General features: G+C 32.2%; 2 protein-coding genes across 2 annotated transcripts in view; both read right to left on the bottom strand.

The window, feature by feature from the left end:
- Positions 1 to 361: 361 nt before the first annotated feature.
- LOC112904763 lies at positions 362 to 5,636 on the bottom strand. The gene is made up of 4 exons (XM_025975652.1): positions 5,327 to 5,636; positions 3,671 to 3,786; positions 443 to 3,582; positions 362 to 378 (listed from the first exon to the last, which is right to left on the bottom strand). Exons 1-4 carry the CDS (start codon positions 5,372 to 5,374, stop codon positions 362 to 364), a joined length of 3,321 nt encoding a protein of 1,106 aa, XP_025831437.1. The 5' UTR covers positions 5,375 to 5,636.
- A 2,492-nt stretch (positions 5,637 to 8,128) lies between these two features.
- The window catches only part of LOC108740575 (plectin), an 87,317-nt gene continuing 72,280 nt past the window's right edge, over positions 8,129 to 23,165 (bottom strand). Inside the window, exons 7-16 of the mRNA XM_025975651.1 lie at positions 12,720 to 12,999; positions 12,226 to 12,413; positions 11,868 to 12,169; positions 11,364 to 11,787; positions 10,935 to 11,303; positions 9,851 to 10,092; positions 9,561 to 9,789; positions 9,231 to 9,500; positions 9,001 to 9,175; positions 8,129 to 8,940 (exon numbers count right to left, since the gene is read on the bottom strand). Of these exons, the coding sequence (XP_025831436.1) occupies positions 8,129 to 8,940; positions 9,001 to 9,175; positions 9,231 to 9,500; positions 9,561 to 9,789; positions 9,851 to 10,092; positions 10,935 to 11,303; positions 11,364 to 11,787; positions 11,868 to 12,169; positions 12,226 to 12,413; positions 12,720 to 12,999 (3,291 nt within the window). The remainder of the gene's footprint in view (positions 8,941 to 9,000; positions 9,176 to 9,230; positions 9,501 to 9,560; positions 9,790 to 9,850; positions 10,093 to 10,934; positions 11,304 to 11,363; positions 11,788 to 11,867; positions 12,170 to 12,225; positions 12,414 to 12,719; positions 13,000 to 23,165) is intronic.

Raw genomic sequence — 23,165 nt, 5'->3', positions numbered from 1 at the left:
CGGTTAGAGGTTAGGAGTCAAATGTTAGTCAGTAAGTGCGAAGGTATGATGATACATAAGCCGTGATGAGTATTTTACCGACATTTATCAAAAGATGCATGTGCATTAATAGAACTACTCATTTGTACAAATTTAAACAAAACTTCAATGTTTGATTAAAAATGAAATGAAATCTAATTTGGTTTCAATTTGAAGTTTGTTTAAATAATTTCTCAAATTTATTTAAAATATTGTACAAAATGGAAAATGACGTTATGAAGTATGGACAAACAAATTAACGAGGATAATGAAAAATATTCCCTTTAAAAATTTAATTCTTAACAAAAGTTATTCTCGTATCTATCACAGCAACATAGAAAAATCATACAATTTCTTCAACTAGAGTTTAAAGAAATTATTAAAACTTAATTTTCATTTATTTCATAAAAAGCAAGCATTTTACGTTTTTTATTGTAATTATCAGTAAGTAATTTAATCANTGGTTCAACAGTTATTCGTCCCCGAACTTTTTCACCAGGAGTTAAAAACTTTTTGTCATCCGAATCTATTAATGTTGCAACGTCATATTGAATTTCTGAATCCGTTAATTTATCGATAAAATCCGGTGTTAACATCCCTGCTTGAATTGCCTCATGAACAGTATAAATTTTACCTGTTGTTGGACAAGTTACTTTAACACTGTCTAAAACAATTTTCGATTTTGTTTCAATTGTCGATTGAGGAGTGTTTGATACTATTTGTTGTGCAATTTCTGCGCTTTTCTCTTCCACTGGACACATGTCGTATGCGATTTCAATAGGAATATAATCATTACTTTGAGAATCATGAACTAACATTTTTTGAACATGCTTAACTATTTGTTTTTCTGCAACTAGCGGAGTTCCCGCGACAGTTATATGTCCACTTCTTACTGCTTCACTCAAAGGTACATCATTTCCTTTTTTGTTTTTCATTGTATTTTTCTCAAGATTTATAATATTTTTAGCAAGTCCTTCTTTAAAATCTACTTCTTTGTTTGTGGTAGGGTCTATAATCTTAACGGTATTAGGTGAAATCTTACCTTCATGAAGCGCTTTTAGTAGCTGTAAAGATTCGCTTTTTTCGGGTAATATTATTAAAGTTGTACTTGGGTCAAAAATAACTCCTTCTTCTAATTTTACCGGTTCAGGAACTTTATGAGTTTGATGAACATACGCTCTTTCTGCGATTCTTGGACTTGTCAATGGAGTAAGGTCTACATCCATTGTTTCTTCTAATAAAATATAACCCTTTTCAATTGCTTCTTTCATAGTAATACGTCTTTTGTCTAAATTATAATGGCCAGTACTATCTACTATTTTTTTATCAATACTGCGCGAAATGCTTATTTTTCTTTGACTTTTAGGATCAACAACTATTACAGACTGTGGATTTATAATCTTTAGCTTAATACATTCTTCAAAGCTTACCAATCTGTCTGTTCCCGTGATAGTAAAAAGTCCCGTCTCACAATCAAACATCTTTTGTTTAATTGCGTCAGATAAATTCCATCCCTCTGCAGGAATTTCAACTTTAGTATTTGAAAAAATTGTATTTCTTTTTTCTATTTCTATAAAATCTTCTGAGTGTATAGGTAAATTAATTCTCTCTTTACACGTTGTTAAAACCCTATTTTCCGGTTGATCGTCAATTGACTTATTAGCTGATTCAATCTGCTTTTGTACAGTTACGTTTTCATTAGAGCTGTTTTCATCTGGTGACAATTTTCCTTCTTGAAGTGCCTGAGCAATTGAAATTACTTCATTTGTTTCAGGATTTCTAAATGTTTTACTTTCGTTATCAATAAGACCTTTTCGAATTGCTTCTGTGTATGTTAATTTACTGTGAAGATATTTTTCACCACAAGTGGTAACAGTTACATAACGTTGAATTACTTTACAGGTCGTTTGGGTTGTTACATTAACCATTAATAGACTATTTAATAGTGATGCCCCTTCAGGCGATATAAGGTTTTGTGATATAGCATCATTTAAAGGTACTATTTTATTCTTACTGATATCTATAAAGTTTCCAGTTTTAGGATTAATGTAGCCTTTGAAAACAGCTTCAACAACAGTGAGTTCTATGCCTTCTTCAAATATGCCTACTTTTCTTGTTAACATGTTGTATATTTCAGGTTTTACTTCCCCTGTTTTTACCCCCTCTTTGAATGATATCAGTTTTCCATTTTTAATATTTGTTACTAAACTACCTCCTTGTTTTTTACTTATAAAACCTTTTGAACTAGCCGCGTTAAAGCTAATATAGCCAGATTTATCTGGCGTTTGGAACCCGTCGATATCAAAAATTGATTTTTGGGCAACTGATGTAATATAACCCCGGCGCACTGCTTCAGCAATTGTAAATGTTTCACCCGTAACATTATCTTTATAAATTCCATTAGGTTGAATTATACCTTCCTCTAAAGCAGATTTTAATGTTAATAAAGCGCTTGTTTCTCTATTAATCACAGATTTAACACTATCATAATCTAATACACCACAATCAATCGCGTTTAAAATATTTAGTTTATTATGTAAAGGTGAAAATACATTACCTTCGTCATCTAAAAGGTTTAATTCATACGCGTCTTTTAAGGTTAACGGTTTAATGATAAACTGTCTTCGCCTAGCTTCCAAAAAGGAAATCTTTTCATGGGGTAAACAATATTTTCCTAATTTTGGATTAATTATTCCCTCATCTATAGCCTCACTTACAGTGATTTTACGATCTGTTTTACTATCAACAATTTCTCTAATATTGTTTTCAATTATGTTTGTATTTATTGCTGCGTCAATTTGATATTTATTACCCGAATTTCGATCCACAATCCAACCCGTTCTATCATCAACTAGACCTTGACCAAGTGCATCATATAAACATACCGGAACAGTTTTTATTTTAACTTCCTGATGCTTTGAATAAATACGATTTTTTTTAGTAGCTTCTTTAATTGATAACGTTTGGTCGCTCTCCATATAACGTTTTTGTGGTACATCCACACTGTCATTGTTATCGAGCTCATCAGAGCTACTACTGTGCTTTACCTTTACTTGTTTCTCAGATGGATCTATAAAGCTCCTTTCGGCTTCATGTATCTCCCGCTGAATAGCTTCAAGAAGAGTTATTGCATGTTCGTCTTCAATTATACCACAAGGCCCGTAAAGCCGCTCAACTACCTTCGGTTCAATTAAGCCTTGTTTTGCAGCTTCTGAAATGGGGATTTGACTTCCATCTGATGATATTACTATTTTGGCAGTGCGAACATCTATGATTCGAGAAGCGATAGCATCTCTTATAGTCATAATTTCACCAGTAAATGGATTAATTATGCTTGGTGTATCAATAATACTGTCGGTTCCAATTCCTTCATTCACCTTATGCACCCGTTTTAAAGATTTAATTTCACTAAATTGCATTGTAGAGCCCCATTGCTGGGGATCCTGGTAAATAGCAGTTGTTGAAGTATATTTATCGGGGGGACGACCATTTGTTATACTCAGTTCTTCTACTCCATTACTTCCTCTCTTAGTGGAGGTTATATTTTCTTTGGACGATTTCAATCTAAATGTAAATGTAGCACATCACACAAAAATTAAAATGTAAGGATAAAAGTGCAACAGCCACAACAAAATACAATAAAATAACTTACTGCTTGTTGTACCCTGACGAGGAAGAGTAAGATATCGATTGCTCGGAAGATGTTGTTATGTGAAATTCAGAACGGAATGTTTTAAACAGTTGAGGTTCCATTTGCTCAACTAATCGCTGAAAGCGAAAAAAAAAGTTTAATAGAATTATAATTAAAAACACTTTTGTTGTAATATAATTGAAAATTAACCACAACTTCAATAAGTAGTTAAACATGACGAATGTAATATTTCCTTCTCAGAATAATTTGCATTCTTTAAATTACATTTTTAAATGATAACAACGTATTTTTATTATTCAAAAAAACAGGATATCATTTTTAAATAGATATCAATTTCCAATTTAAGTATGTTTTCAGAAAATGCGTAAAAATACAATCGAGTTCTAAGAAGGCATTTTAATACCTACTTAATCGTAAACAACTTTATCTTGTATTATTTATCAGTGATAAATGCGGCGAAAAGTTTCCCAGTATGGAATTTAGAATATATTTTGAATAAGTAGATATGCAAACGCATCGAAAAACTTAAAATCTTCGGTGAGATAGGTACATATATATATATTACAAATATCCTTTATGTACGCACAATCCTGAATGTAATTTTAACATAAACTTATTGACATGACGAATTACAGGTCTAATAGAAAACAAAAAGTAATTCGATTTAAATATAGCTCTAGTGCCAATGACCACGTTATGGTTTATTTTATCTCACGTCAGATAAAAATAGTCATGGTTCCCGTTTAAAATTATTTATCAAATCGCGCCGTAACCATGAACTTCACTCTCAATATAATTACATACCATAATTTTCTCTATTTAATAACAATAATATTTGGTAACAATTCAAAGCATTAAAGGGTGAAAAATTATTATGGTGTGGTTGTCTAATTAATCTAATCTAAAAATACTAATCGTGGTTTGCTTACTAAGTGAGTTTCTAGAGTACTAGTGCTCAACATATGTGTACGATACGATATATTAATTAAGTCATGTTTAATTGGTTAAGGCAAGATATTCGTAAAAAAACACCTACATACGTTAATAGTGAAATAAAAATTTACATTAGGGATTAAGTCATTTTCTGAAAAAAAAATCAAGAACATACCTACGTAGATGTGTGTACGTTAAAAAATTAAGTAAAGTAAGTAAAAGTACGTAATGTCTATGAATCAGAAAATAATGGATTTATTACAAAAATAAAGAATTAAAAATCTAGTGCAACTATAAAGCCCTTTACATTCATTTAATACATTTCAACTAGCCGGCCGGTATATACGTGGGTATTGATTTCTAAAGGACACGCCAAAAAATGTCCAGGATGTGTATATTTAATGTTTTTCGGTATCCTCAGCAAGAATCGATAAAAAGTAAAATTTACCAAAACTATTATTGGATATCAGTATGCATATATAACTGTCTATGTATATAAAAGTGCTGTCTAGGTACATGCATTTTTAAAAATAGTAATGAACAATACGTACTAAAAAACCACATAGAGTGATCGTTAAGTAAGCAAAATCGATTATGTTTGTAATGCAAACTATTTGCAATCAGGCTAACAATAAAATAAAGTTACGGAAAATTTTACGAGGGTACCGTTTTGACACCAATTAGGTATACCTAATAAAACAAAATAATGACATTGTTACTCACCCATGGTATTTTTTCGAGCTCATATTGAAAATTGTATTCGTTACTCATTATTGTGTTTATTTATAGCAAAACTATCACAACGGGATAAATTCGATTTTTCACTACAAAATAACACATAAGATATCGTAAATGTTCGAATTAAATATATTTCGTATAAATAAAAACGTTTCGAGAAGCCGCGGATTTATTGCGATTGTTACAGCGATAACACAATTCAAACACGTTCAAATTCGCTGCGATACTACCACGGCAATTTCGGTTTCGAGAAAGCGACAGCGACAGCCTCTGTAATAAAGGGAATATATCAGCAGCGGGACTGGCCGACACAACCGCACGCGCGCCCGAAGTTTCAGGTTCAAATTCATTGCTGCAAAGTTTATTTTTAAGTGTGACATTGACACAAAAAAGAAAAGGACAAAAACCGAACTGAAATCTATGTAGAATTTTATAATGAAAACAAAAAACACAGAGAAGTGAACGACTTAAAATACATGAGCTTTTCTATGCAAGAATTTTCTATTTGGCGGAAATATATTTTATCCTACGAAAGGAAAATGAAATATTAATAAACATTTAAACGAATATTGTTTTGTTTCACATTTTTTATGAATGCGGCAAGTATTTTTCTTAAATTTTATTACTTACTCCGAAAATTAGAAATTTATTTATTTATTTAGAATTTATGAATTCTTAGCTCTATTATCACCTGCTAAATGTATATTGAAATGCACCATGTACCGACTTCCAATTAACATAATAAATTCTGTTAATACTTGTATTAATGTCAAAGTATTGATTTATGTAACGTGACCTAGATAAATAAGGCAACACATTAAATGTTCAGTATTTAAATCCATTTTCGGTCAGCAGATAAAACAACATTGGGTCAATATTTTATTACCCAAATATCACTATAAAAATATTAAATGGTCAGTATGAAAATACTCAAGGGTTAGTACAATAATAATATACGGCGAGTATTAACATACTTAACTGTCAGTACATACATTAATCAGTACTCTAATTAGTAACTGGTTACGATAGGTTAGTTAGTTTGCTAGTTATTTAGTTAGACCACGTAAATTTAAACATTGCCACCTTCGATTTAAATACTGACCATTTATATCTAAATAGTAACCACCAAACGATATAACCATGTAAATTTAAATAGTGACCCTTCATAATATTGAAATACTAATTAATAAAACACAAACCGATAAATAATTTTTCAACTTTAAAAATGTCAGAAAACAATTTCTTAAATACTACATCTTTAGAATTCGCATTACTAAAACACTAAAATTAATATTTTTAACGTCTGAAAACAATTACATCATCGCATATATGTATAGACGAATAATTTACAACCGAGTATGATAATGTGTTAATGTTACCGTAAGTTAATATATCGCACACACGACTGATGGCCACTAAAGTAGTTACATGACAAGTTCGTCTATATACCTATTTGACAATTATTTCAATAATTATACATATTTTTGAAAACTGCTTATTAGTTATATTATAAGTGATATTTGCAATAATTTAGGGATTCGTGAAAAATATCTGCAATACAAAATCAGTCCATATGGTTCATCAGCATGACTAAAACAGTTATGATGTCATACGTGAATAAATGCATATTTACTACTACAAAAAAAACGAATTCCTTGAAACTATCCTTCCTCTAAATAACTACCAGTATAAGTAAAAGTTTCAATGTTAGACTACATTAATATCCACCAACGAGTCACCTGAATATTCTAGCAATAATTATTGCAATCAATCACCGGTATGAGCACATTTTTATTACGTACTCATAATTCGCTTATTCTTACTTAAATTAAGGTTTAGGAAGAGTCTCTATGTTAAAGTGATAAACAAGATAATGGCGCAGTTTTACATGCTCTTTACAAATTCTTTTAATATTTTTATAACATTTAAATCTTTATCATAACTGCATATTCACGAAATTGTGAAAATGTACAATTGTAAAGAAAAGTGTTTAAAACGCAAGAATTAAAAGTATTTCTGATTACAATAAATCTTTAATGTATAAACTTCTGTTGAACGCCACGCTTTTGTCCTTATCCCAATTGTTAATATATTTCGTACGTAGGATGTAAATAATAAAAGAAATGTAAAGAGATTGAAGGTTTTGTGAAGTAACTTCCACGCAACGTGGGATGTAGTATTATTATCATTATTATTTGATAGGTGTACCTGACAAGAATTAAGGTAGTTCAGTAGTAATACAAAATATATTATTATACCACAATTGTAATTAATTTGCTATACCTAATTTCTTTTTAGTTATTTCTGGAAAAGTGTCAAAGATGGTGAAGCTGTTTTAATTTTTAATAAAGCACCTTTCATTCCGCTTTTAAGTCTGCCTTTTCTACTCTTTATAAAAAAAAAATAAAATTTTACCGAAATGTCTGTCTTTTTACAAATGAATAGTGAAGAGTCAACGTAACCCGTAGCTCAAGGTAGGATTAACAAGATAATATTTAAAATATCTTTTGTTTTACCATGAACCTGTTTTCATTTCTTTTTTCTAATTGTACTTCAATTGTTGACTGGGATTATTTTTCTGTAGTACCATAGGTTAAAATTGTGCAGAGTCGCTTAAGAGAAAAATTGCCAGTTTTTTACCACAATATTTAATCAATTCCTTGTAAAACCCTACATTTCTGTTTTTAATTTTAATTTAATTTTTAAGTGTAGCAGTGAAATTCACAGGTACGGCNATATATATTATACATATATAGATTATACAATATCTAATAATATAGAAAATATCTAATTGAAACATACTCTTGTAGCGTCGAAATGATCTTTTGCTCTCTCCTTGATGGGTTGTACTGTTTGTAGTTTTCCATATGTATCATCTAACCAAGCATCTTCGTTTTCCTTTCCTTTGTGATATTTTTTTAACATATTATATGCTTGTTCACAGCCTCTTAATCTGTCAGCCAATTGACCGCATACGTTATTCCATCGGTTATTTAACTTTTGAATTTCGTTTTCTAATCTTATAACATCATTGTGTGGACCTCTGTGGTTTGGTCTAGATTTTTCCGTAAGACGTTTAGTATTATCAAAATCATCATTAAGCTGATCCATAGCAATTTGTTGCTGCCCAACTGCAGATTGTAATTTAAGCAAATCATCATGGACAGTTTCTAAAGCTTTCTCTGTTGCGGGTAGTTCCTTGAAAAGAGCCAATTTACTTTCAAATTCAGAAATAACTTGCTGAGCATCTTCCATTGAATTTAAGACAATTTCGCAACATTTAAGTCGCTCGTGATATAAATTACTCGTGTTCCATATGTAATTCCATTTATTGAGAATTTTCTCTAGATCTTTTTTGTGTTGAGGCGTTTTCAGTGTTATGCTACGGAAAGTATCTTTAACTTGTTCAATTTCCGGCTCAAGATTTTGCAACTGAGATTCGAATTCTTTGTGTTCAAGAAGTAATTGTTGTAACGTGTCTAAATCACGAGGCAATGAAGCTATCACACGTTGATTAATAATTCGTTCGGCTTCATCAAGAGTTTGCTGCAGTGAGGCAATTTGGCTGTTGAATATTCGTGTTTGGTTTCTGCTTTCCTCTAAAATAGTATTTATATTATTTCAAATATATTTTGAAAATTCAAAGTAAAATACCCTACCTTCTGCTCTTGCTTGTTTTTCCAATTCATCAAATAATCTATTGACTTCATCCATCTCCCGTCTTAGACGACGTAATTGTGGATCTGACGGATCACCTTCTGCCATTAATTTATCTGCATCTTCATTCAAGGCTTTTCTTATAGCATTTCGTTGTTCAGCGCCAATAGCAATAAACTAAAAAATTAATAATTTTTAATAACGTCATGCATTTTGATCAACTTAGAATTACCTGTGGCAAGTCCCAACCCTTAACAACTTTAATGGTAGCAAAAATCATATTTTGTCTCATTCGAAGTTGTTTTTTCTGCCATAATGCAATAGATCTATCGTACTGCCTTCTTAATCGATCGGCAGCTTCTAACCCTTCTTTATCTGGTGGAGGAATGACAAAACAAACCCCGGGTACTTGTGCTTCGATTCCTTTACTGTTATGGACACGCCATTTAATGCGACCTGAGTTATCCGTAAGTGTACATTCCTTATTTTTTTCAATTACAAACTGTCAACGAAATAAAATGTGTTATAAGTTGAGCAAAATAAAGTAAACATATTTTCATACATTATTTTGTTTGTAATTACAAATAGCAGTTACAGTAATTGGTCGAGTAATAGGTTGTTTTCTCTGCTTTAACGGTGTAATTTCTTGAGCTCGAGCAGACAACGATTGAACCTGATCTCCAAAAGCGTTTAATTCATCTCTCAGAGTCTGCATTCCTTGTAATAACCTCTCACCGACATCTAGAGTAAATTCAGATTGACTGAATTCAGTATTCATGATTTCATCTTTTCTACAATATAAAAAATTAAAGTTAAATTATAGTTTTTTTAATTAATAAATGGTTTAAATACTCTTTAAGCCATTGTTCAGCAACCGCAATATCTTTGAAAAATGTTTGATAGTTTTGAGCATTTCTTAAATGTTCTTCAAGACAATGGGTCAGTTGTAAAAGCCACGCCCATTGGGCTTGCATAGCTGCCATATGCTCTTCGATTACCTTACTTGCAGGGTGATTTTGGAGGACTAATGCTTCACCGCGATCTTGCACAGCACCAAATTGTATTTCTCGTTTTTCCAATTCACTCATCAAATTCTTAAAAAAAAAATTGTCTCATTATTTTCAACATCACACAAAATACTGAGGAATATACACGTCATATTTTATTGCTTTTAAGGGAATTCTTTCTGTATGTCAGTATATTAAATGGGCCCTATCGTCCTTACTTATTCGAAAAAACTGTTGCGGCACTTCACGAACAAGCGATCTGTATGTATATGTAGAAACGTACAGAAATAAGGTTAGGTTATAAGCATTTCATTATTATTCATAATGAAATACTTTACCACTTTTTTTTAGGCATTTATTCATTATTAAATCAAAATTTCATTGATGGCTCTCAGCAATTAACTGTCTTTACAGTCAATTCCCATTAGACTTCACGTTAATAGCTATACAATATTATCATTAACATTTTTTCGCGGGTATCCTAGAGCCATATAAATTTTAATAGAATTTTTCTATGACATGTTTAGGCAGGTGTGGGTGAAATTTCATTTAATTCTGTTTGTCATTTGTTTTTGGAGAGAACTCCTAAGGGAGGAATACTGAATAATATTTAATATAAGGTGAAATTTCCGATTATTATCTTATTAAATCAGTATAATTTAAAACTGTTTTTATGTAAAAATTACATATTTATTTATCTATTTAACATTTCACATTAATGTTTGATTTAAAAAATCCATAAGAAATATTTTTTATTTGACCAATTTATTTATTTTTTTACCTGGAAGCCTGATCCATAATTTTGCTGCATAAAATCACAAAACAGTAAATTGATTATTAATAGTTCATATTTCGAAGGATATTCAATATCGTTTACAGAAGTAAAACTATTCCGAATAATTTAATAAAATTCACTAATTTTCACTTACCTCATAGTATTTTTCAACACCTTTTAAGTTCATCTTAGTGTCGGACCAATCACGCGAAACTTCGACTTCTTCCTTTTCACTTAACCAATTTAATTCATTTGTAGCTGACTGAATAAAATCTAACAAACTATCAAGATCACTCATTCTATTATTGGAAAATGATAAAAGTTCAGCGTATGTTTTCTGTAATTCATTCAAATGTTGATTATAGAGGGGTAAATCTTCTGTATTGATATATTGGCGGGCTTTTATGCATGTATCAACTTTAGAGTGATACTGATCAATTTGTTTGTGCTCACGTTGATGAATGTTGCGTTCTGATTGGACACTTGGTAAATCAGTACCATATTCTGCTTCTTGTAATTGTTTCTAAAATATAAAAAATTGCTAATGAAAGTGAAAGTGACAATTGTAATCCCCCAAACTAACCAATTTCGTTTTGCACCACTCAATAGCATCCAATAATGTTCTGAAATGAGGATTTGTGTCGACATTTCTTGTTTCTTGGACGGTTCTAATATGTTTGGTAACTGTTCTTTCCTCAACAGGGAAACTCATGTTGGCTAATGGTCTAACGATGTTGTTGTGCAAAAGACGTCTCAGTTGCACCCATCTTTCGTGAAGTTTTTTAGCTCTTTTATCAAGTTCGGATGCTTGTGGATATCGCCCCGAATGTAAAATGTGAATATCGTTCATTATAGATTTAATGTTATCTTCAACAACAGTCAGATCAGATTCAATTTGATCAGCAATTTTTTTGGCATCTAATGGATGCAAACGTTCGATCCTTCTCGACTCTTCTTCGATATTTCTTTCAATTACATCCATGTTTGCATCGGTTTGTTTTATTTCTCTAAAAATAAACATTAACTATAAAATTTAATAGCTATATATGCAAAACTGTTATTAATGATAAAAATGAAAATTATAAACCTGTGGATTTTTTCCGCTAATCTTTGAAGTTTTTCTAATCTATTTAATTCATCTGAAATGAGTCTGTCTCTTTCTTGATAAGCATCCATAAGTCGTCTCCAATTTTTCTCTATGTTTTCAATATGTAGTTCAGGTTCAATATCAACTTCACCAATAGACTTGAAATATTTTTCGAGTTCATGAAACATTTGACTTAAATATTGTTTTTCTCGTTGTCGTGGAGGTATTTCATCGGTCCGGAATCTTGAGGATTCAGTAGCCAATTTTTTCATTTCAATAAGCGTGGGTGGGAATGATCGATCCTTTCAAATAATTTTTATAAAATTCACATTGCTTTAATATCTTAAATGTAACTTACTTGCATTAAGCTATATTTTTCTCTTATCCATAAGTGAAGCGAAGAAGCAATTTCTCTATATTCTTGAACTTTCTGCTGAGCTGCTGCATCATATAATGGATGGATTGGAGGTGGTTCAGGGAAAACTTCGTGGAGTGAAGAAATGTACGTTATGAGTGATTTTTCATCTGGTTCATGAGTATCAACATCTAAGAACAATAAATAATAGTTGTACAATAACTAATAATTAGGTATATATATATCAATAAGAGAAAAACGAAACAAGTACCAGTTTGAGTTAATACACAATTTAATTTTGAATTACAATAATGGGATATCGTATAACAGAAAAAAAATAACTGATAAGGAAGGAAATAGTACTTTTTCATTGTTATTCCATTTTTATTTTTATATTTCAACTCCTCCCTTCTTGGATCCCTTTTTAATTAAAATATAAATGTTAGAAAAAATCATTTGGTATTATATGAAATACTAAGCGGTGTTACGATAAATACCTTCAGGATCTAAAAGTCTGGTGACACCATATTCTCTTTCGGCAATATAAAAGGCTTGTTCGATCCTTTGGCGGGCATGAAGTGTTCTCGCGGTACGATAATCAATAAGATCCGGTCTATTTCTATGTATAATGGCACTAAAGGCAAGACCATCTCTCCAGGATGTTGTAAAGTCTGTAACACGTACTCCTGGATATTTGTGTGTGGTACGTTTGGCCCATCGCAACAAATAGTCTTTTGCAGAAACATTCGGTTCTTGTCCAATTACTATATCAGATATCTGAAAATGAAAAAACATTGTAGTTAATCAAAAAATATATACCATTACGTTAATCATGCAACGTTTCTACTATAAGCTTATTAAAGTAACAAGCCTCAATACTTATTCTTACAATTGATGTAAACGATTTACATACTAAAATATTAAAAATACGTTTAAAAAACATATTATGCAGCAATTATTTTTGAAAGTTTGTTTAGAAATTGATACTAAAGCGCAGAATACATAATGACGCCAGGCCCGTCGATATGATTGCACGACGCAATAATGGCTGGATAGATTTAGATCAATTTTTTATTTATTACTTGGACGTTTGGTCTATATTCACTAAAACTTATTATGATATTCCCATTTAATATCTTGAAAGCTATTGATGTTTTCATACATGTAGGCGACAACCATGGCTTTAACAGCCTCAGAGAAGCAAGTGATATTTTTATACAGTGGTTGAAAAAACTTATTTCACACTTTCACCAAATAATCCATTTTTGTTCGTGTGACATAGGTAAAAAGAAAAAATACAGACAAGAAACGTTTACTTTTTATGTTCGGTAAACATTTTACCTTATATGTATAAAATTTTAAGTCCTATAATTTTTTTCTGTGATATTTTTTAAAATGTAGTTTACATTATTATAAAAGTGAAGTGAGATTTTTAAAAAGGGTTCTTATCAAAAGATTATATATAGCTTACAATGTTTTGGATTTTGGTTGCTACAAATATTTTTAAAATAAAACAGAATGGCAAACAAATATGTATATGAATGTTATGTACATATTTTTAAAACTAGGAGTGAAAGTGGATAAAAAAGAATGTATAAAGGCACTAACTAGTTACTTGAGCACGACTTTAACAATTCGTACGAGAAAATATGGTAAACATACATTCACTTATATCTTAGAACTTAGAGAGCATATATGTATACATGATATGCTGATAATGCCTATCCTAACAGCACTGTAGTGCACGTCCGTGTTGTGCTAAAATTCTCACTATTCGTCTATACGATGTTAGTTTTACATTGTAGTGCACATCCATGTTAGGCTAAAATTCTCACTATCTCACTAGTTTTATATTGTATTTTTGGACAGTAACCTACCACGTTTTCGTGTTACTGTTATTGAGAAATTGATAAAGGCTTTCATAGCCAATATTAGGTGAATTAATGTTGTCCTAATTCGAGTCTAAAGGCTGTCGTCGGCTGAGTTGCTTCCTAACGTTTCGCTAGCACGAGTGGTAACTTCTTCAAAGGTTTCTCCATCCCCGATGCTATGTGGAAGGTACAGCAACTTCAACAGACGACGACCTTTAGACTCAAACCAGGACAGCATCAATTTAGCAATTATTGCTCCTTTACTTGAAGAAGGTGAGGAGATGGAGGAGCAAATGGTACTCTACGCTTTTCTCTAGTTCTAGCTAGATGATCGGTGGAGAAATGAGCTCCGCAGACAAATATTATTGAATTCGGAATTATGCTACGGCGCATCCTAATAAAGGGAAGAGGCATATCCCTAATTTCTTGAAACGATCAGTATGTGCGTTATTCGATATACCGGTCGGTTAAAGTGCTGATTTAAGCGTAAATTTTCAAATGACAGAAGAGAATCGAATATTTATCACATATAACTAACTTCAGAATATTATATTAAAACATTCTAATTTCCTCTTTAAAAATCAATAAACTAATATTTTTTACAATTAGATGTATCCTTTCACTGAAACTGAACTCATCCTAAACTTCTAATAGTAATGTAGCGAGCACGAGCGTGTTTGTGTGCGAACGGGCATACGTGTGTGTGAGCGGCTTATCGATTCACCGACTAGCCGCGGGCGCCTTTCTTCACGTGCACCGTATCTGTAAACGTGTGTGTCGTACTTGCGTTCCGGGAAAGCAATTAAACACTTCGAAGAAAACGAAACTTTTCCGGGCGGCTCGAGAATGTTCCCGAAAGGAAGTAAGGGAGTATTTAAAGGAAGAGACGATCGCCGAGAGGAGTAGAAATAAATTGACCGTTGAAGAAGTGAAAGAAGAGAAATAAATTGACCGTTGCAGAAGTGAATCTAGAAATAAATTGACAGCGCAGTGAATAACGATTTAGTAACAGTACTGCAAATAAATAGAATAATTACCTAAGTTTAGTAATAATTTAATAGTGTTTTTAAGTTCAATAATAATTAGTGTAAATAAATAGTTTTTGTCGTTGTGAGTCTTAAAAGTTTAATTTGTTAAACCCACGAACATTTTTCCGAAGAAAACATGACTGAGATTTTGAATTTTGAGTCATTCGTCAACTAGAAGTATTTTTCGATTCTTTATGTATTAACTGATAATAATTTAATTGCATCAGTAGGTAACAAAAAAATAATGGAGAATATACAGCTTATTTGTTCTTCGAATATTGTATAAATAAATTTGATGAATATTAAATTAAGGAAATTAGAAAAGTCATGAACTTAAAAATCTGTTGAAAAATAAAAAGGAAAACATCAAACTTGTGGTCAATAAATAAAGTGAATAATGCGCTTAATCAAGTCGTTATTTTTTATTTGCCAATTGCTTCAGCAAACAGAGTTTTTAGGGAGATATTATTTGTATACAAGTAATGATTATTTAAAGTTAAATCAAGTTAAATACTTTTCTATTTGACTGTTTGGTGGTTAGGATGTAGAAAGTGTTAAAGGGTAGTAGGTACAACCTGTGTAAGCTTTCTTGACGTGAGAAATTAAAATAAAATAAATAAAAATTAAAATCCAAAATTAACAGCATACTTCATGTAGGTATTCATTGGAAAACACAAGTAAGACAAATACCTGAAACCTAACACAGCCTAACCCAACACTAACTTTTTAAACTTTCATACGACTAATACACAAAAATATTTCTTTCTTACTGGATTGTGCTATTCACGTTTCACATTTTTAATGCTAAAAATAATTTTCGTAGTGTACTTTCTCTAAGCCATTTTAACAAATACAAATAGACACATAAATGTCATCAAAATTAAGAGTATATTTTTTTTAAATTGTGATTCCCTTTTTATTAAATATTTACTTATACCTAAATTACTTTGTGAAAATACGGAACGGGAAATTCATATTTAATTAGATAATTTTTAAATAATGAAAACGTGAAAGATTTAAACGTTACAGATAATCTGCAAATAAAAAAGGTTGACTTGCTTCAGTGTGAATAAGAACGGCTATTTTAAAAAATATTTACAAAATGAATTCCGATTTGTTAAGGATTTATTATGCTAAAATTGTTAAAACGTAGAAGTTCTCCAAAATTTTATTGCAATTTTGCGTAACTGTATATTTTTAAAATTTTGTTCGACTTTCTGGAGTTCATGTTTATTTTATACGAGTTTCCCAATCATTGTTATTTCACATGGTTTCAATAAAAAACAAATGTCTTGGATGTAGGCAGGGCTTATACATATAATATGAAGTCTTACTAATGCAGTTTGTTGCTTTCATTACACATACTGGAACAGAACGTACGTGCAGGTGTATTAGATGAAGAGTACACCGCTGAACTTTAACAAATGGATACGTCTATATACGAGGGTGGTCCGATAAGTACTTAGCCAACAAAAGAAAAACAAAAAATGTTGGAAAAGTGGCGATTTGTTTTTCAATACAGTCTCCGTTTAGCTCGATACTCTTGACCCAGCGATGCTCCAACTTCTTTAACCGGTCTGAAAAATACATTTTCTCGAGGCCTGCAAAGTAGGCCTCCATGGCGGCGATCACCTCCTCATTGGACTGCTATTTTTGCCCGGCGAGTAACTTTTTTAAGTTTGGAAACAAAAAGAAGTCGCATGGGGCCAAATCTGGAGAATACGTGGATGGGGCAGCAGTTCATAGCCCAATTCGACCAATTTGACCGTGACAAGGCGGAGGTGTGAGCCAGTGCGTTATCATGGTGGATGAGCACTTTCTTCGCCAAGAGGGGCCGTTCTTTCTTCAATTTGGCGTCGAATCGGTCCAATAATTCGGTATTGTACAGCCCTATGACCGTTTTACCCTTCTCCAGGTAGTCAATGTGGATCACACTTTGTGAATCCCAAAAAACGGTGGCCATCACCTTTCCGCCCGATGGGACAGTCTTCGCCTTCTTCGGCACGTTCGCCTGGTGAAGTCCACTGTTTCGACTTTTCCTTGGTCTCTGGTGTGTATCAGTGGATCAATGTTTCGTCAACTGTCACATCCAACTCCTTCTGATTGAGCTTAAACAGCCTCAAACACTGCTCTGAAGTGGTCTCATGGTTGCGCTTGTTGTCCGGAGTGAGCAAACGCGACACCCATCTCGCCAACATCTTTCTCATGCCCAAAATTTCATGCAGAATATGACCCACGCGATTTTTTGAAATGCCTACTGTCTCAGATATGTCGTGCACCTTTAATCGGTGGTCTGCTAATACGAGATCATGGATTTTTGTCACGTTATCTTCCGTTTTCGGGGAACCTGGGCGTGGTTCATCAAAAACCGACGTGCGACCACGTTGAAACTCGTTAAACCAATTTTTGACAGTCGCCATAGAGGAGAAGAGTCACCGTACACAGCATCCAAACGCTCTTTGATTTCGCTGTGCGATTTCCCTTCCAAAAATAAGAATCGAATTACCGACCTATATTGCTCTTTTTCCATTTTTCTAAAATCCGCAGACACTCTCGCTTCCATACGCAATAAAAACAAAAATACGAATCCGATGCGGCTGAAATTTCGAAAGTAGCTGTCTACGAGAATGTATTGCACGATAGTAAATTGCTATTGCGATACTGTCGCCATCAGCCGGTGAGGCAAAGTATTTATTGGACCACCCTCGTATGTATTTATAACAAAAGGCATGTAATACAGATACGCATGTATTGTATTATTGTATATATTTACAAATATCCAAATATGGAATTCTTTAGATAATTCGCTGCGTATTTCTTTTCGTACAAACATTTTTAAGCTGTGCAAAACTGCAAAATACAAAAAGTAACTCGTTCTTTATAAGATGACATCAGCAAGACATATTTAAATTCACAGCTACGCTTACCAGCGCAATACTACCATGTAGGTAAGTAAACCAACCATATAGGTACCTACGTGGGTTTATACATACAAACGTACATACACATACAATCTTTTTTTCAACATGGCCATGATCAACAGATGAAAAGACAGTTTATATAAGTTTGTATCAATCTATTATAATAACGATTATACATATGTATATAAAAGGAATGCGAAATAAAAGATCACTGAGACAAAGTACCTACTTATTTAGTATCCATTCCGTTGTTTGCGTGGAGAAGATTAAATTTGTAACACAAGAAAACGTGAATCAAAATGGCAAAATTATGTCAATGTCGTTTACCAATAACCATCATATACCTGTTTACTCACTTAATAAGTATCTACTTCCATGAGTGATGACTAAAATTTTTACACGTAAAAATACACAATGCTTGTAAAAATTGAGTATTTCGTATAATCGTAGGTATATGATCTCAAAAGGAATGTTCTATTTATAGACGTTAAAATTGTGAAATGTCTTTTAACACAATTGGTAATTGAAAAATAACTAATTAAGTCTTGTAAAGTATGATGTCTAATTAAGGAAAATAAACCGTCGATAAGAAAATATTGTAAATTCGTAAATTAATGGCAATAATTCAAACAATGGATCAACGGAAATGGAAAAACAAACTAAACCATAAAAGTAACCAGATATTTTAATTTTTAATTTTTGTAATCAGCAAGTACGCTTTCTGCTGTTAACCGTATGAAATATTAAATAAATAATTCAATCCATTATGCGAATAAAATCTAATTACTGATAGTTTCATGTTTTTTCTTTGTAGATGTGTATCTATTATTAATAATATTGTACCGATCATCATTTTGCATTTCCTGGAATGTTTACTAATTTACCGTAGCCATTTCTCAAGTTTAATACATATACACATATTTAAAAAGCGTCCAAGATTGCTACTCAGGATTATGAAAATTGAGGTTTTATTAACGACTCCATTTTATATCTTAAGAATTTTCTAAAACCACGCAATTGAATCCAAGTCGAGTTACAAAAACTTAACAAATATTTATTGTTCTTTTAATTATCACAATTGAAATTGTAAAAGTATGATAAGATGTCATTTACTGCGGAGTGGACTGTCCAGGCAACCCATTAACCGGGGCGAGGAACGTCAATCCACGCTCCATGTAACGGGGTCGGCGCAGTCGAGTATGAAGAACATTTTGGCGCAGTCTGGAGCGCGAAGGAACGTTTTGGCGCGTTCTTGTAAATGTCAACGAGCACTGTCGGCAAATGTCAAAAGAAACGCGCCTGTGGTTATCAAATGTAGTCCGAAAATTTCTATACATGATCAAATAACTTTATCATCATAAAGTCGTCAGTCCTAAGACTGGTTGGACACGCATCTCCACTCCTCCCTATCCTGAGCTAATCTTCGCATTTCTTTAAGTAGGACATCCGACATGTTTAACTCTTTGTGAACGGTAATCTAATCTAGTTCTATCTATATTCCTCATAACTCCTGTTTCTGCTTCTAATATGTCTCTACCTAGTCCTTCATGCTTGAGAAGGTGTCCTACCAAACTATCTCGCCTATTTTTTGTTCATTTTAAACTTCTCTATTCATGATATCTTCATCATCATACCTGATAATAGTATTAACATCTTTTATTTACTTTGTAGCCTTGAGAAAATCCGACAACATAAGACAAAACGTTAGCATTTGTTCTACCAATCTATCTCGCCTATTTTTGATTAACTTCACAGAATTCTATGTTCTCCTATTCTCTCTAATACCTCTTCATTTTTATCTTCTCTATCCACGATATCCTCATCAGTCGCCTGTAACACCACATTTCGAACGCTTCTAACCTTTTCTTTTCCGCCGCGCTCACCGCCTATGTTTCGCATCCTAACAGAGCCGCGCTCCAAACATACACCCACAACTAATAACGCAAAATAAAAAGCAAAATGCAAACCATATAAACTTAATTGCGATACATGTAACAAATTTTCTAATGGTTAGACTGATATGTCGATAAAGTTAAAAAAGCGTAGTTTCATCAAATAAAAATTTGTAGAGAAATAAAGGGTCTCATTTAAAACAATTTTCTGGAGGTTTTCTGTTGATGGGGCTTTTTTCTGGGGTTTTATTTTCCTAATTAGTTCTTAGTAACTTGCTTAATAACATTTAATAAACTAAATTGCTATAGGTATTCAAAAATGTTACATTAGTAGGTTTATTTAGGCTCTGTTTATTGTTATGGGCATAATAGGGATAATTCCTGATTTCGGAATATTTGTTCGTAATATTGTTTTGCCTGACTTTGTCCAAATTGTCGCATAAAACTGCTATCTAATGTGCGTCAATAACTGTGCCGCACGTTGTTTATGGGTGCTTTCGGCTCGTAGCGCAGTCGGTAACGGTAGTTTCAAATCCTTTTAATTTTTGTTGTGGCGCTGCACAATTACGTTTTTGTAGGAATTGGTAGGGAATTCACCTACTGAACAACATGTAGGAGTGACGCAGTGAATTGGTGGTACGAATTTTTGTAGTAATTCAGTAACCGCAAAATTGACGGAAAAATGCCTTTTTTTGGCTATATTTATCTTAATAATTAGAAATGGAAACCTAGAGTTGTACTGAACCTATTTTGTTCATCGGTTAATTTTCCATTAAATAATACAAGTAAGATTAAAAAAATGTCATTTGTATATTAAAAAATAGTGAAAAACTGTGAATAAGTGTAGGTAGTATTCAATACATTGAGGATCTATCAACCAATTGCTTTTATGCATTGAAAATTTAGAGTTAGGTAGTTCAATATATGTACACTTACTTACCCTTGCAACTTGGTCGAGATTGGGTGTGTTAGTTTTTGCATAATTCAATTTGCAATTAATAAAACGGCCAAAAAATCTACCTGACATCATTCCCGATTTTTTACATACGCTCCTTAGCGCATTTAGTAATAGCTTTAATAAACATATGAAATATCTTTAATCTTACTTGTACTATCTATAATGGAAAATGAACAAAAAAAAAATAATTTAATTTATTAGAATGAATATATTAGAAGTACTATATGTATACTTTTAAAAACTTGGGAGTAACATTACTTATAATGCTACAAACTACACCCAAAATGAATCAACGGTCTTTTCTTTATTAATTTCGTGAAAAGAGTAAAATCGATGCATATATAGTGTTTGTCATCTTTGCTATTACTGAAATAAACTTGAAATATTGGTTGACAAAATAATTCGCTGTGATAAAATATGCGTCATCACTAAGCTAGGCCTCATTTTACACCACATCTAAATCATAAGTAACTGACCAAATAGTCGTCCTACTAATCGTTAAAAAATCGCTAGCATGCGGGAACCTTTATGAGTCTTTTCGCTTAATAGCTACCTATTAATTATAATTCGAATTAACATAATTTGTCTTCTTCATCTATTCAACATAAAAGAAAATCGAGCTAAAGACCACAAAATTTGACATTTACTTTTTTGTTTCTTGTTTAAAAAAAATATTCGTTATTCATATGACTCTAGAGCATAGCAAATTACCGAAATAATACTGGTTTGAATACAACATCATCTGATGTTTTTAATCAACTGTTCGATGACAATATTCCAGTGTGTCCTAAAATTGGAAAACAATTCGCTAGAGGCTGTTGCTATTGTAGTAATTTGATTTACTAAAGAAAATTTTGACTTAGATGAAATCGATTGTATGTAGAAAAGCAATTAAAATCTAAATCTATCAGAAAAAAAATTAAAAAATTACTTTTTAGACATGTAGAACTTTTATAATTCTGCACCAAATAATTTTTGTTTGGATTGATGTAAAATAATTTATATCATGCTTTGTGTTAGTAGGTATACCTTTGCTTTTAAGGGGCAAGCAGATAGATATCCGGAAATTAGTTTTAAATAAGTATTTCCTAACCTTAGCTCTTTTTGGTTCAATGGCTTTTAAACCATTGGCAACTTCCTGTGTGTACAGCAAACTTCTACTGTGCGCTTGTTCGCTCACATTTTCAGGAGAAGCTTTCTCCTCTCCTCTAGTGAGCGTTGTTATTTTTTTGACAATTCTAGTTGTAATTCTACGGGAACCGTCCTCATGATCTCGGGTAGTTTTTAACGATTCTATTGAACTGCCCAACACTTCAGTTGATAGACGTTTTTGCGTATGAATAGCTTGCAAATTATCAACTTCGTTAGGATCGTATAAATTTGTAACAATCGGAGGACCTATTGCAGGTGGTGTGGTTCCCTCCATAAACAATCGTTTCGAACCAGCCGTTTTTTTGTCCTTTACAAAACGGTACATTGACATGATATTCGTAATTTGTTAGTTTGTTAATGTTCATAAATGTTAAGTAGACTTTTTTGTTATTATTTTTATCGTTCGTAAATAACTTTTATAAAGGACAATCAGCGTTTTATACGGCTAATAACTATAAATTACTAGAACTCCAGCACTGAAGACACTTGCGTCACTAGTTATCATACGTTTTATAACTTTAAAACACACAAGTGCGCGGCGCGAGTTCGCTAGCGGATACACACAGGTGTTACACCAGGTGAAGTTACGAGTGCACTGTTGTATCGACAAACAGTGCCACATATTATTGTAGCAGCGTAATTGTTATGTGGGAATACTGTCAGGGACGTATTAAGGTGGAATTTTTTGATGCGGCCCACGACATGTTACATAAAATTATAGGCGGTGACGACACAAACGCACTTTTTGATTATATAGAACTTTTATGGACCTTCTCACTTGATCAATACATATATTAAAAATATTATATCATAAAGTTATGTTTCGACACAATAACATCTAACGAATATAATAAACTACACATTAATACCTAGATTATTTTGAAACGAAAATAATAATTAATTTTACCTATTTTGGAATAAAAAAAATTAAAATGAAGACGATTGAAAATAATAACAGCCTGTTTGTAAACGTCTGGTAGGCATTCGCTTAAAAAAGGTCAAATTAATTGTAATAGCCATCTTTTTTCTGATCGCGAGTTGAAACTGACAAATTTGAAACTTTGGAAAATTTAATGGTCCTTTTAGGATAGCAATTTGCATCTGGCAAAACTGTAGAACTT

The sequence above is a fragment of the Agrilus planipennis genome, unplaced genomic scaffold (genome assembly GCF_000699045.2).
Source record: "Agrilus planipennis isolate EAB-ADULT unplaced genomic scaffold, Apla_2.0 scaffold184, whole genome shotgun sequence".
In the NCBI taxonomy this organism is placed as follows: Eukaryota; Metazoa; Arthropoda; class Insecta; order Coleoptera; family Buprestidae; genus Agrilus; species Agrilus planipennis.
Note: the sequence above shows the minus strand (reverse complement) of the source record. Positions and strands in the feature narration are given on the sequence as shown.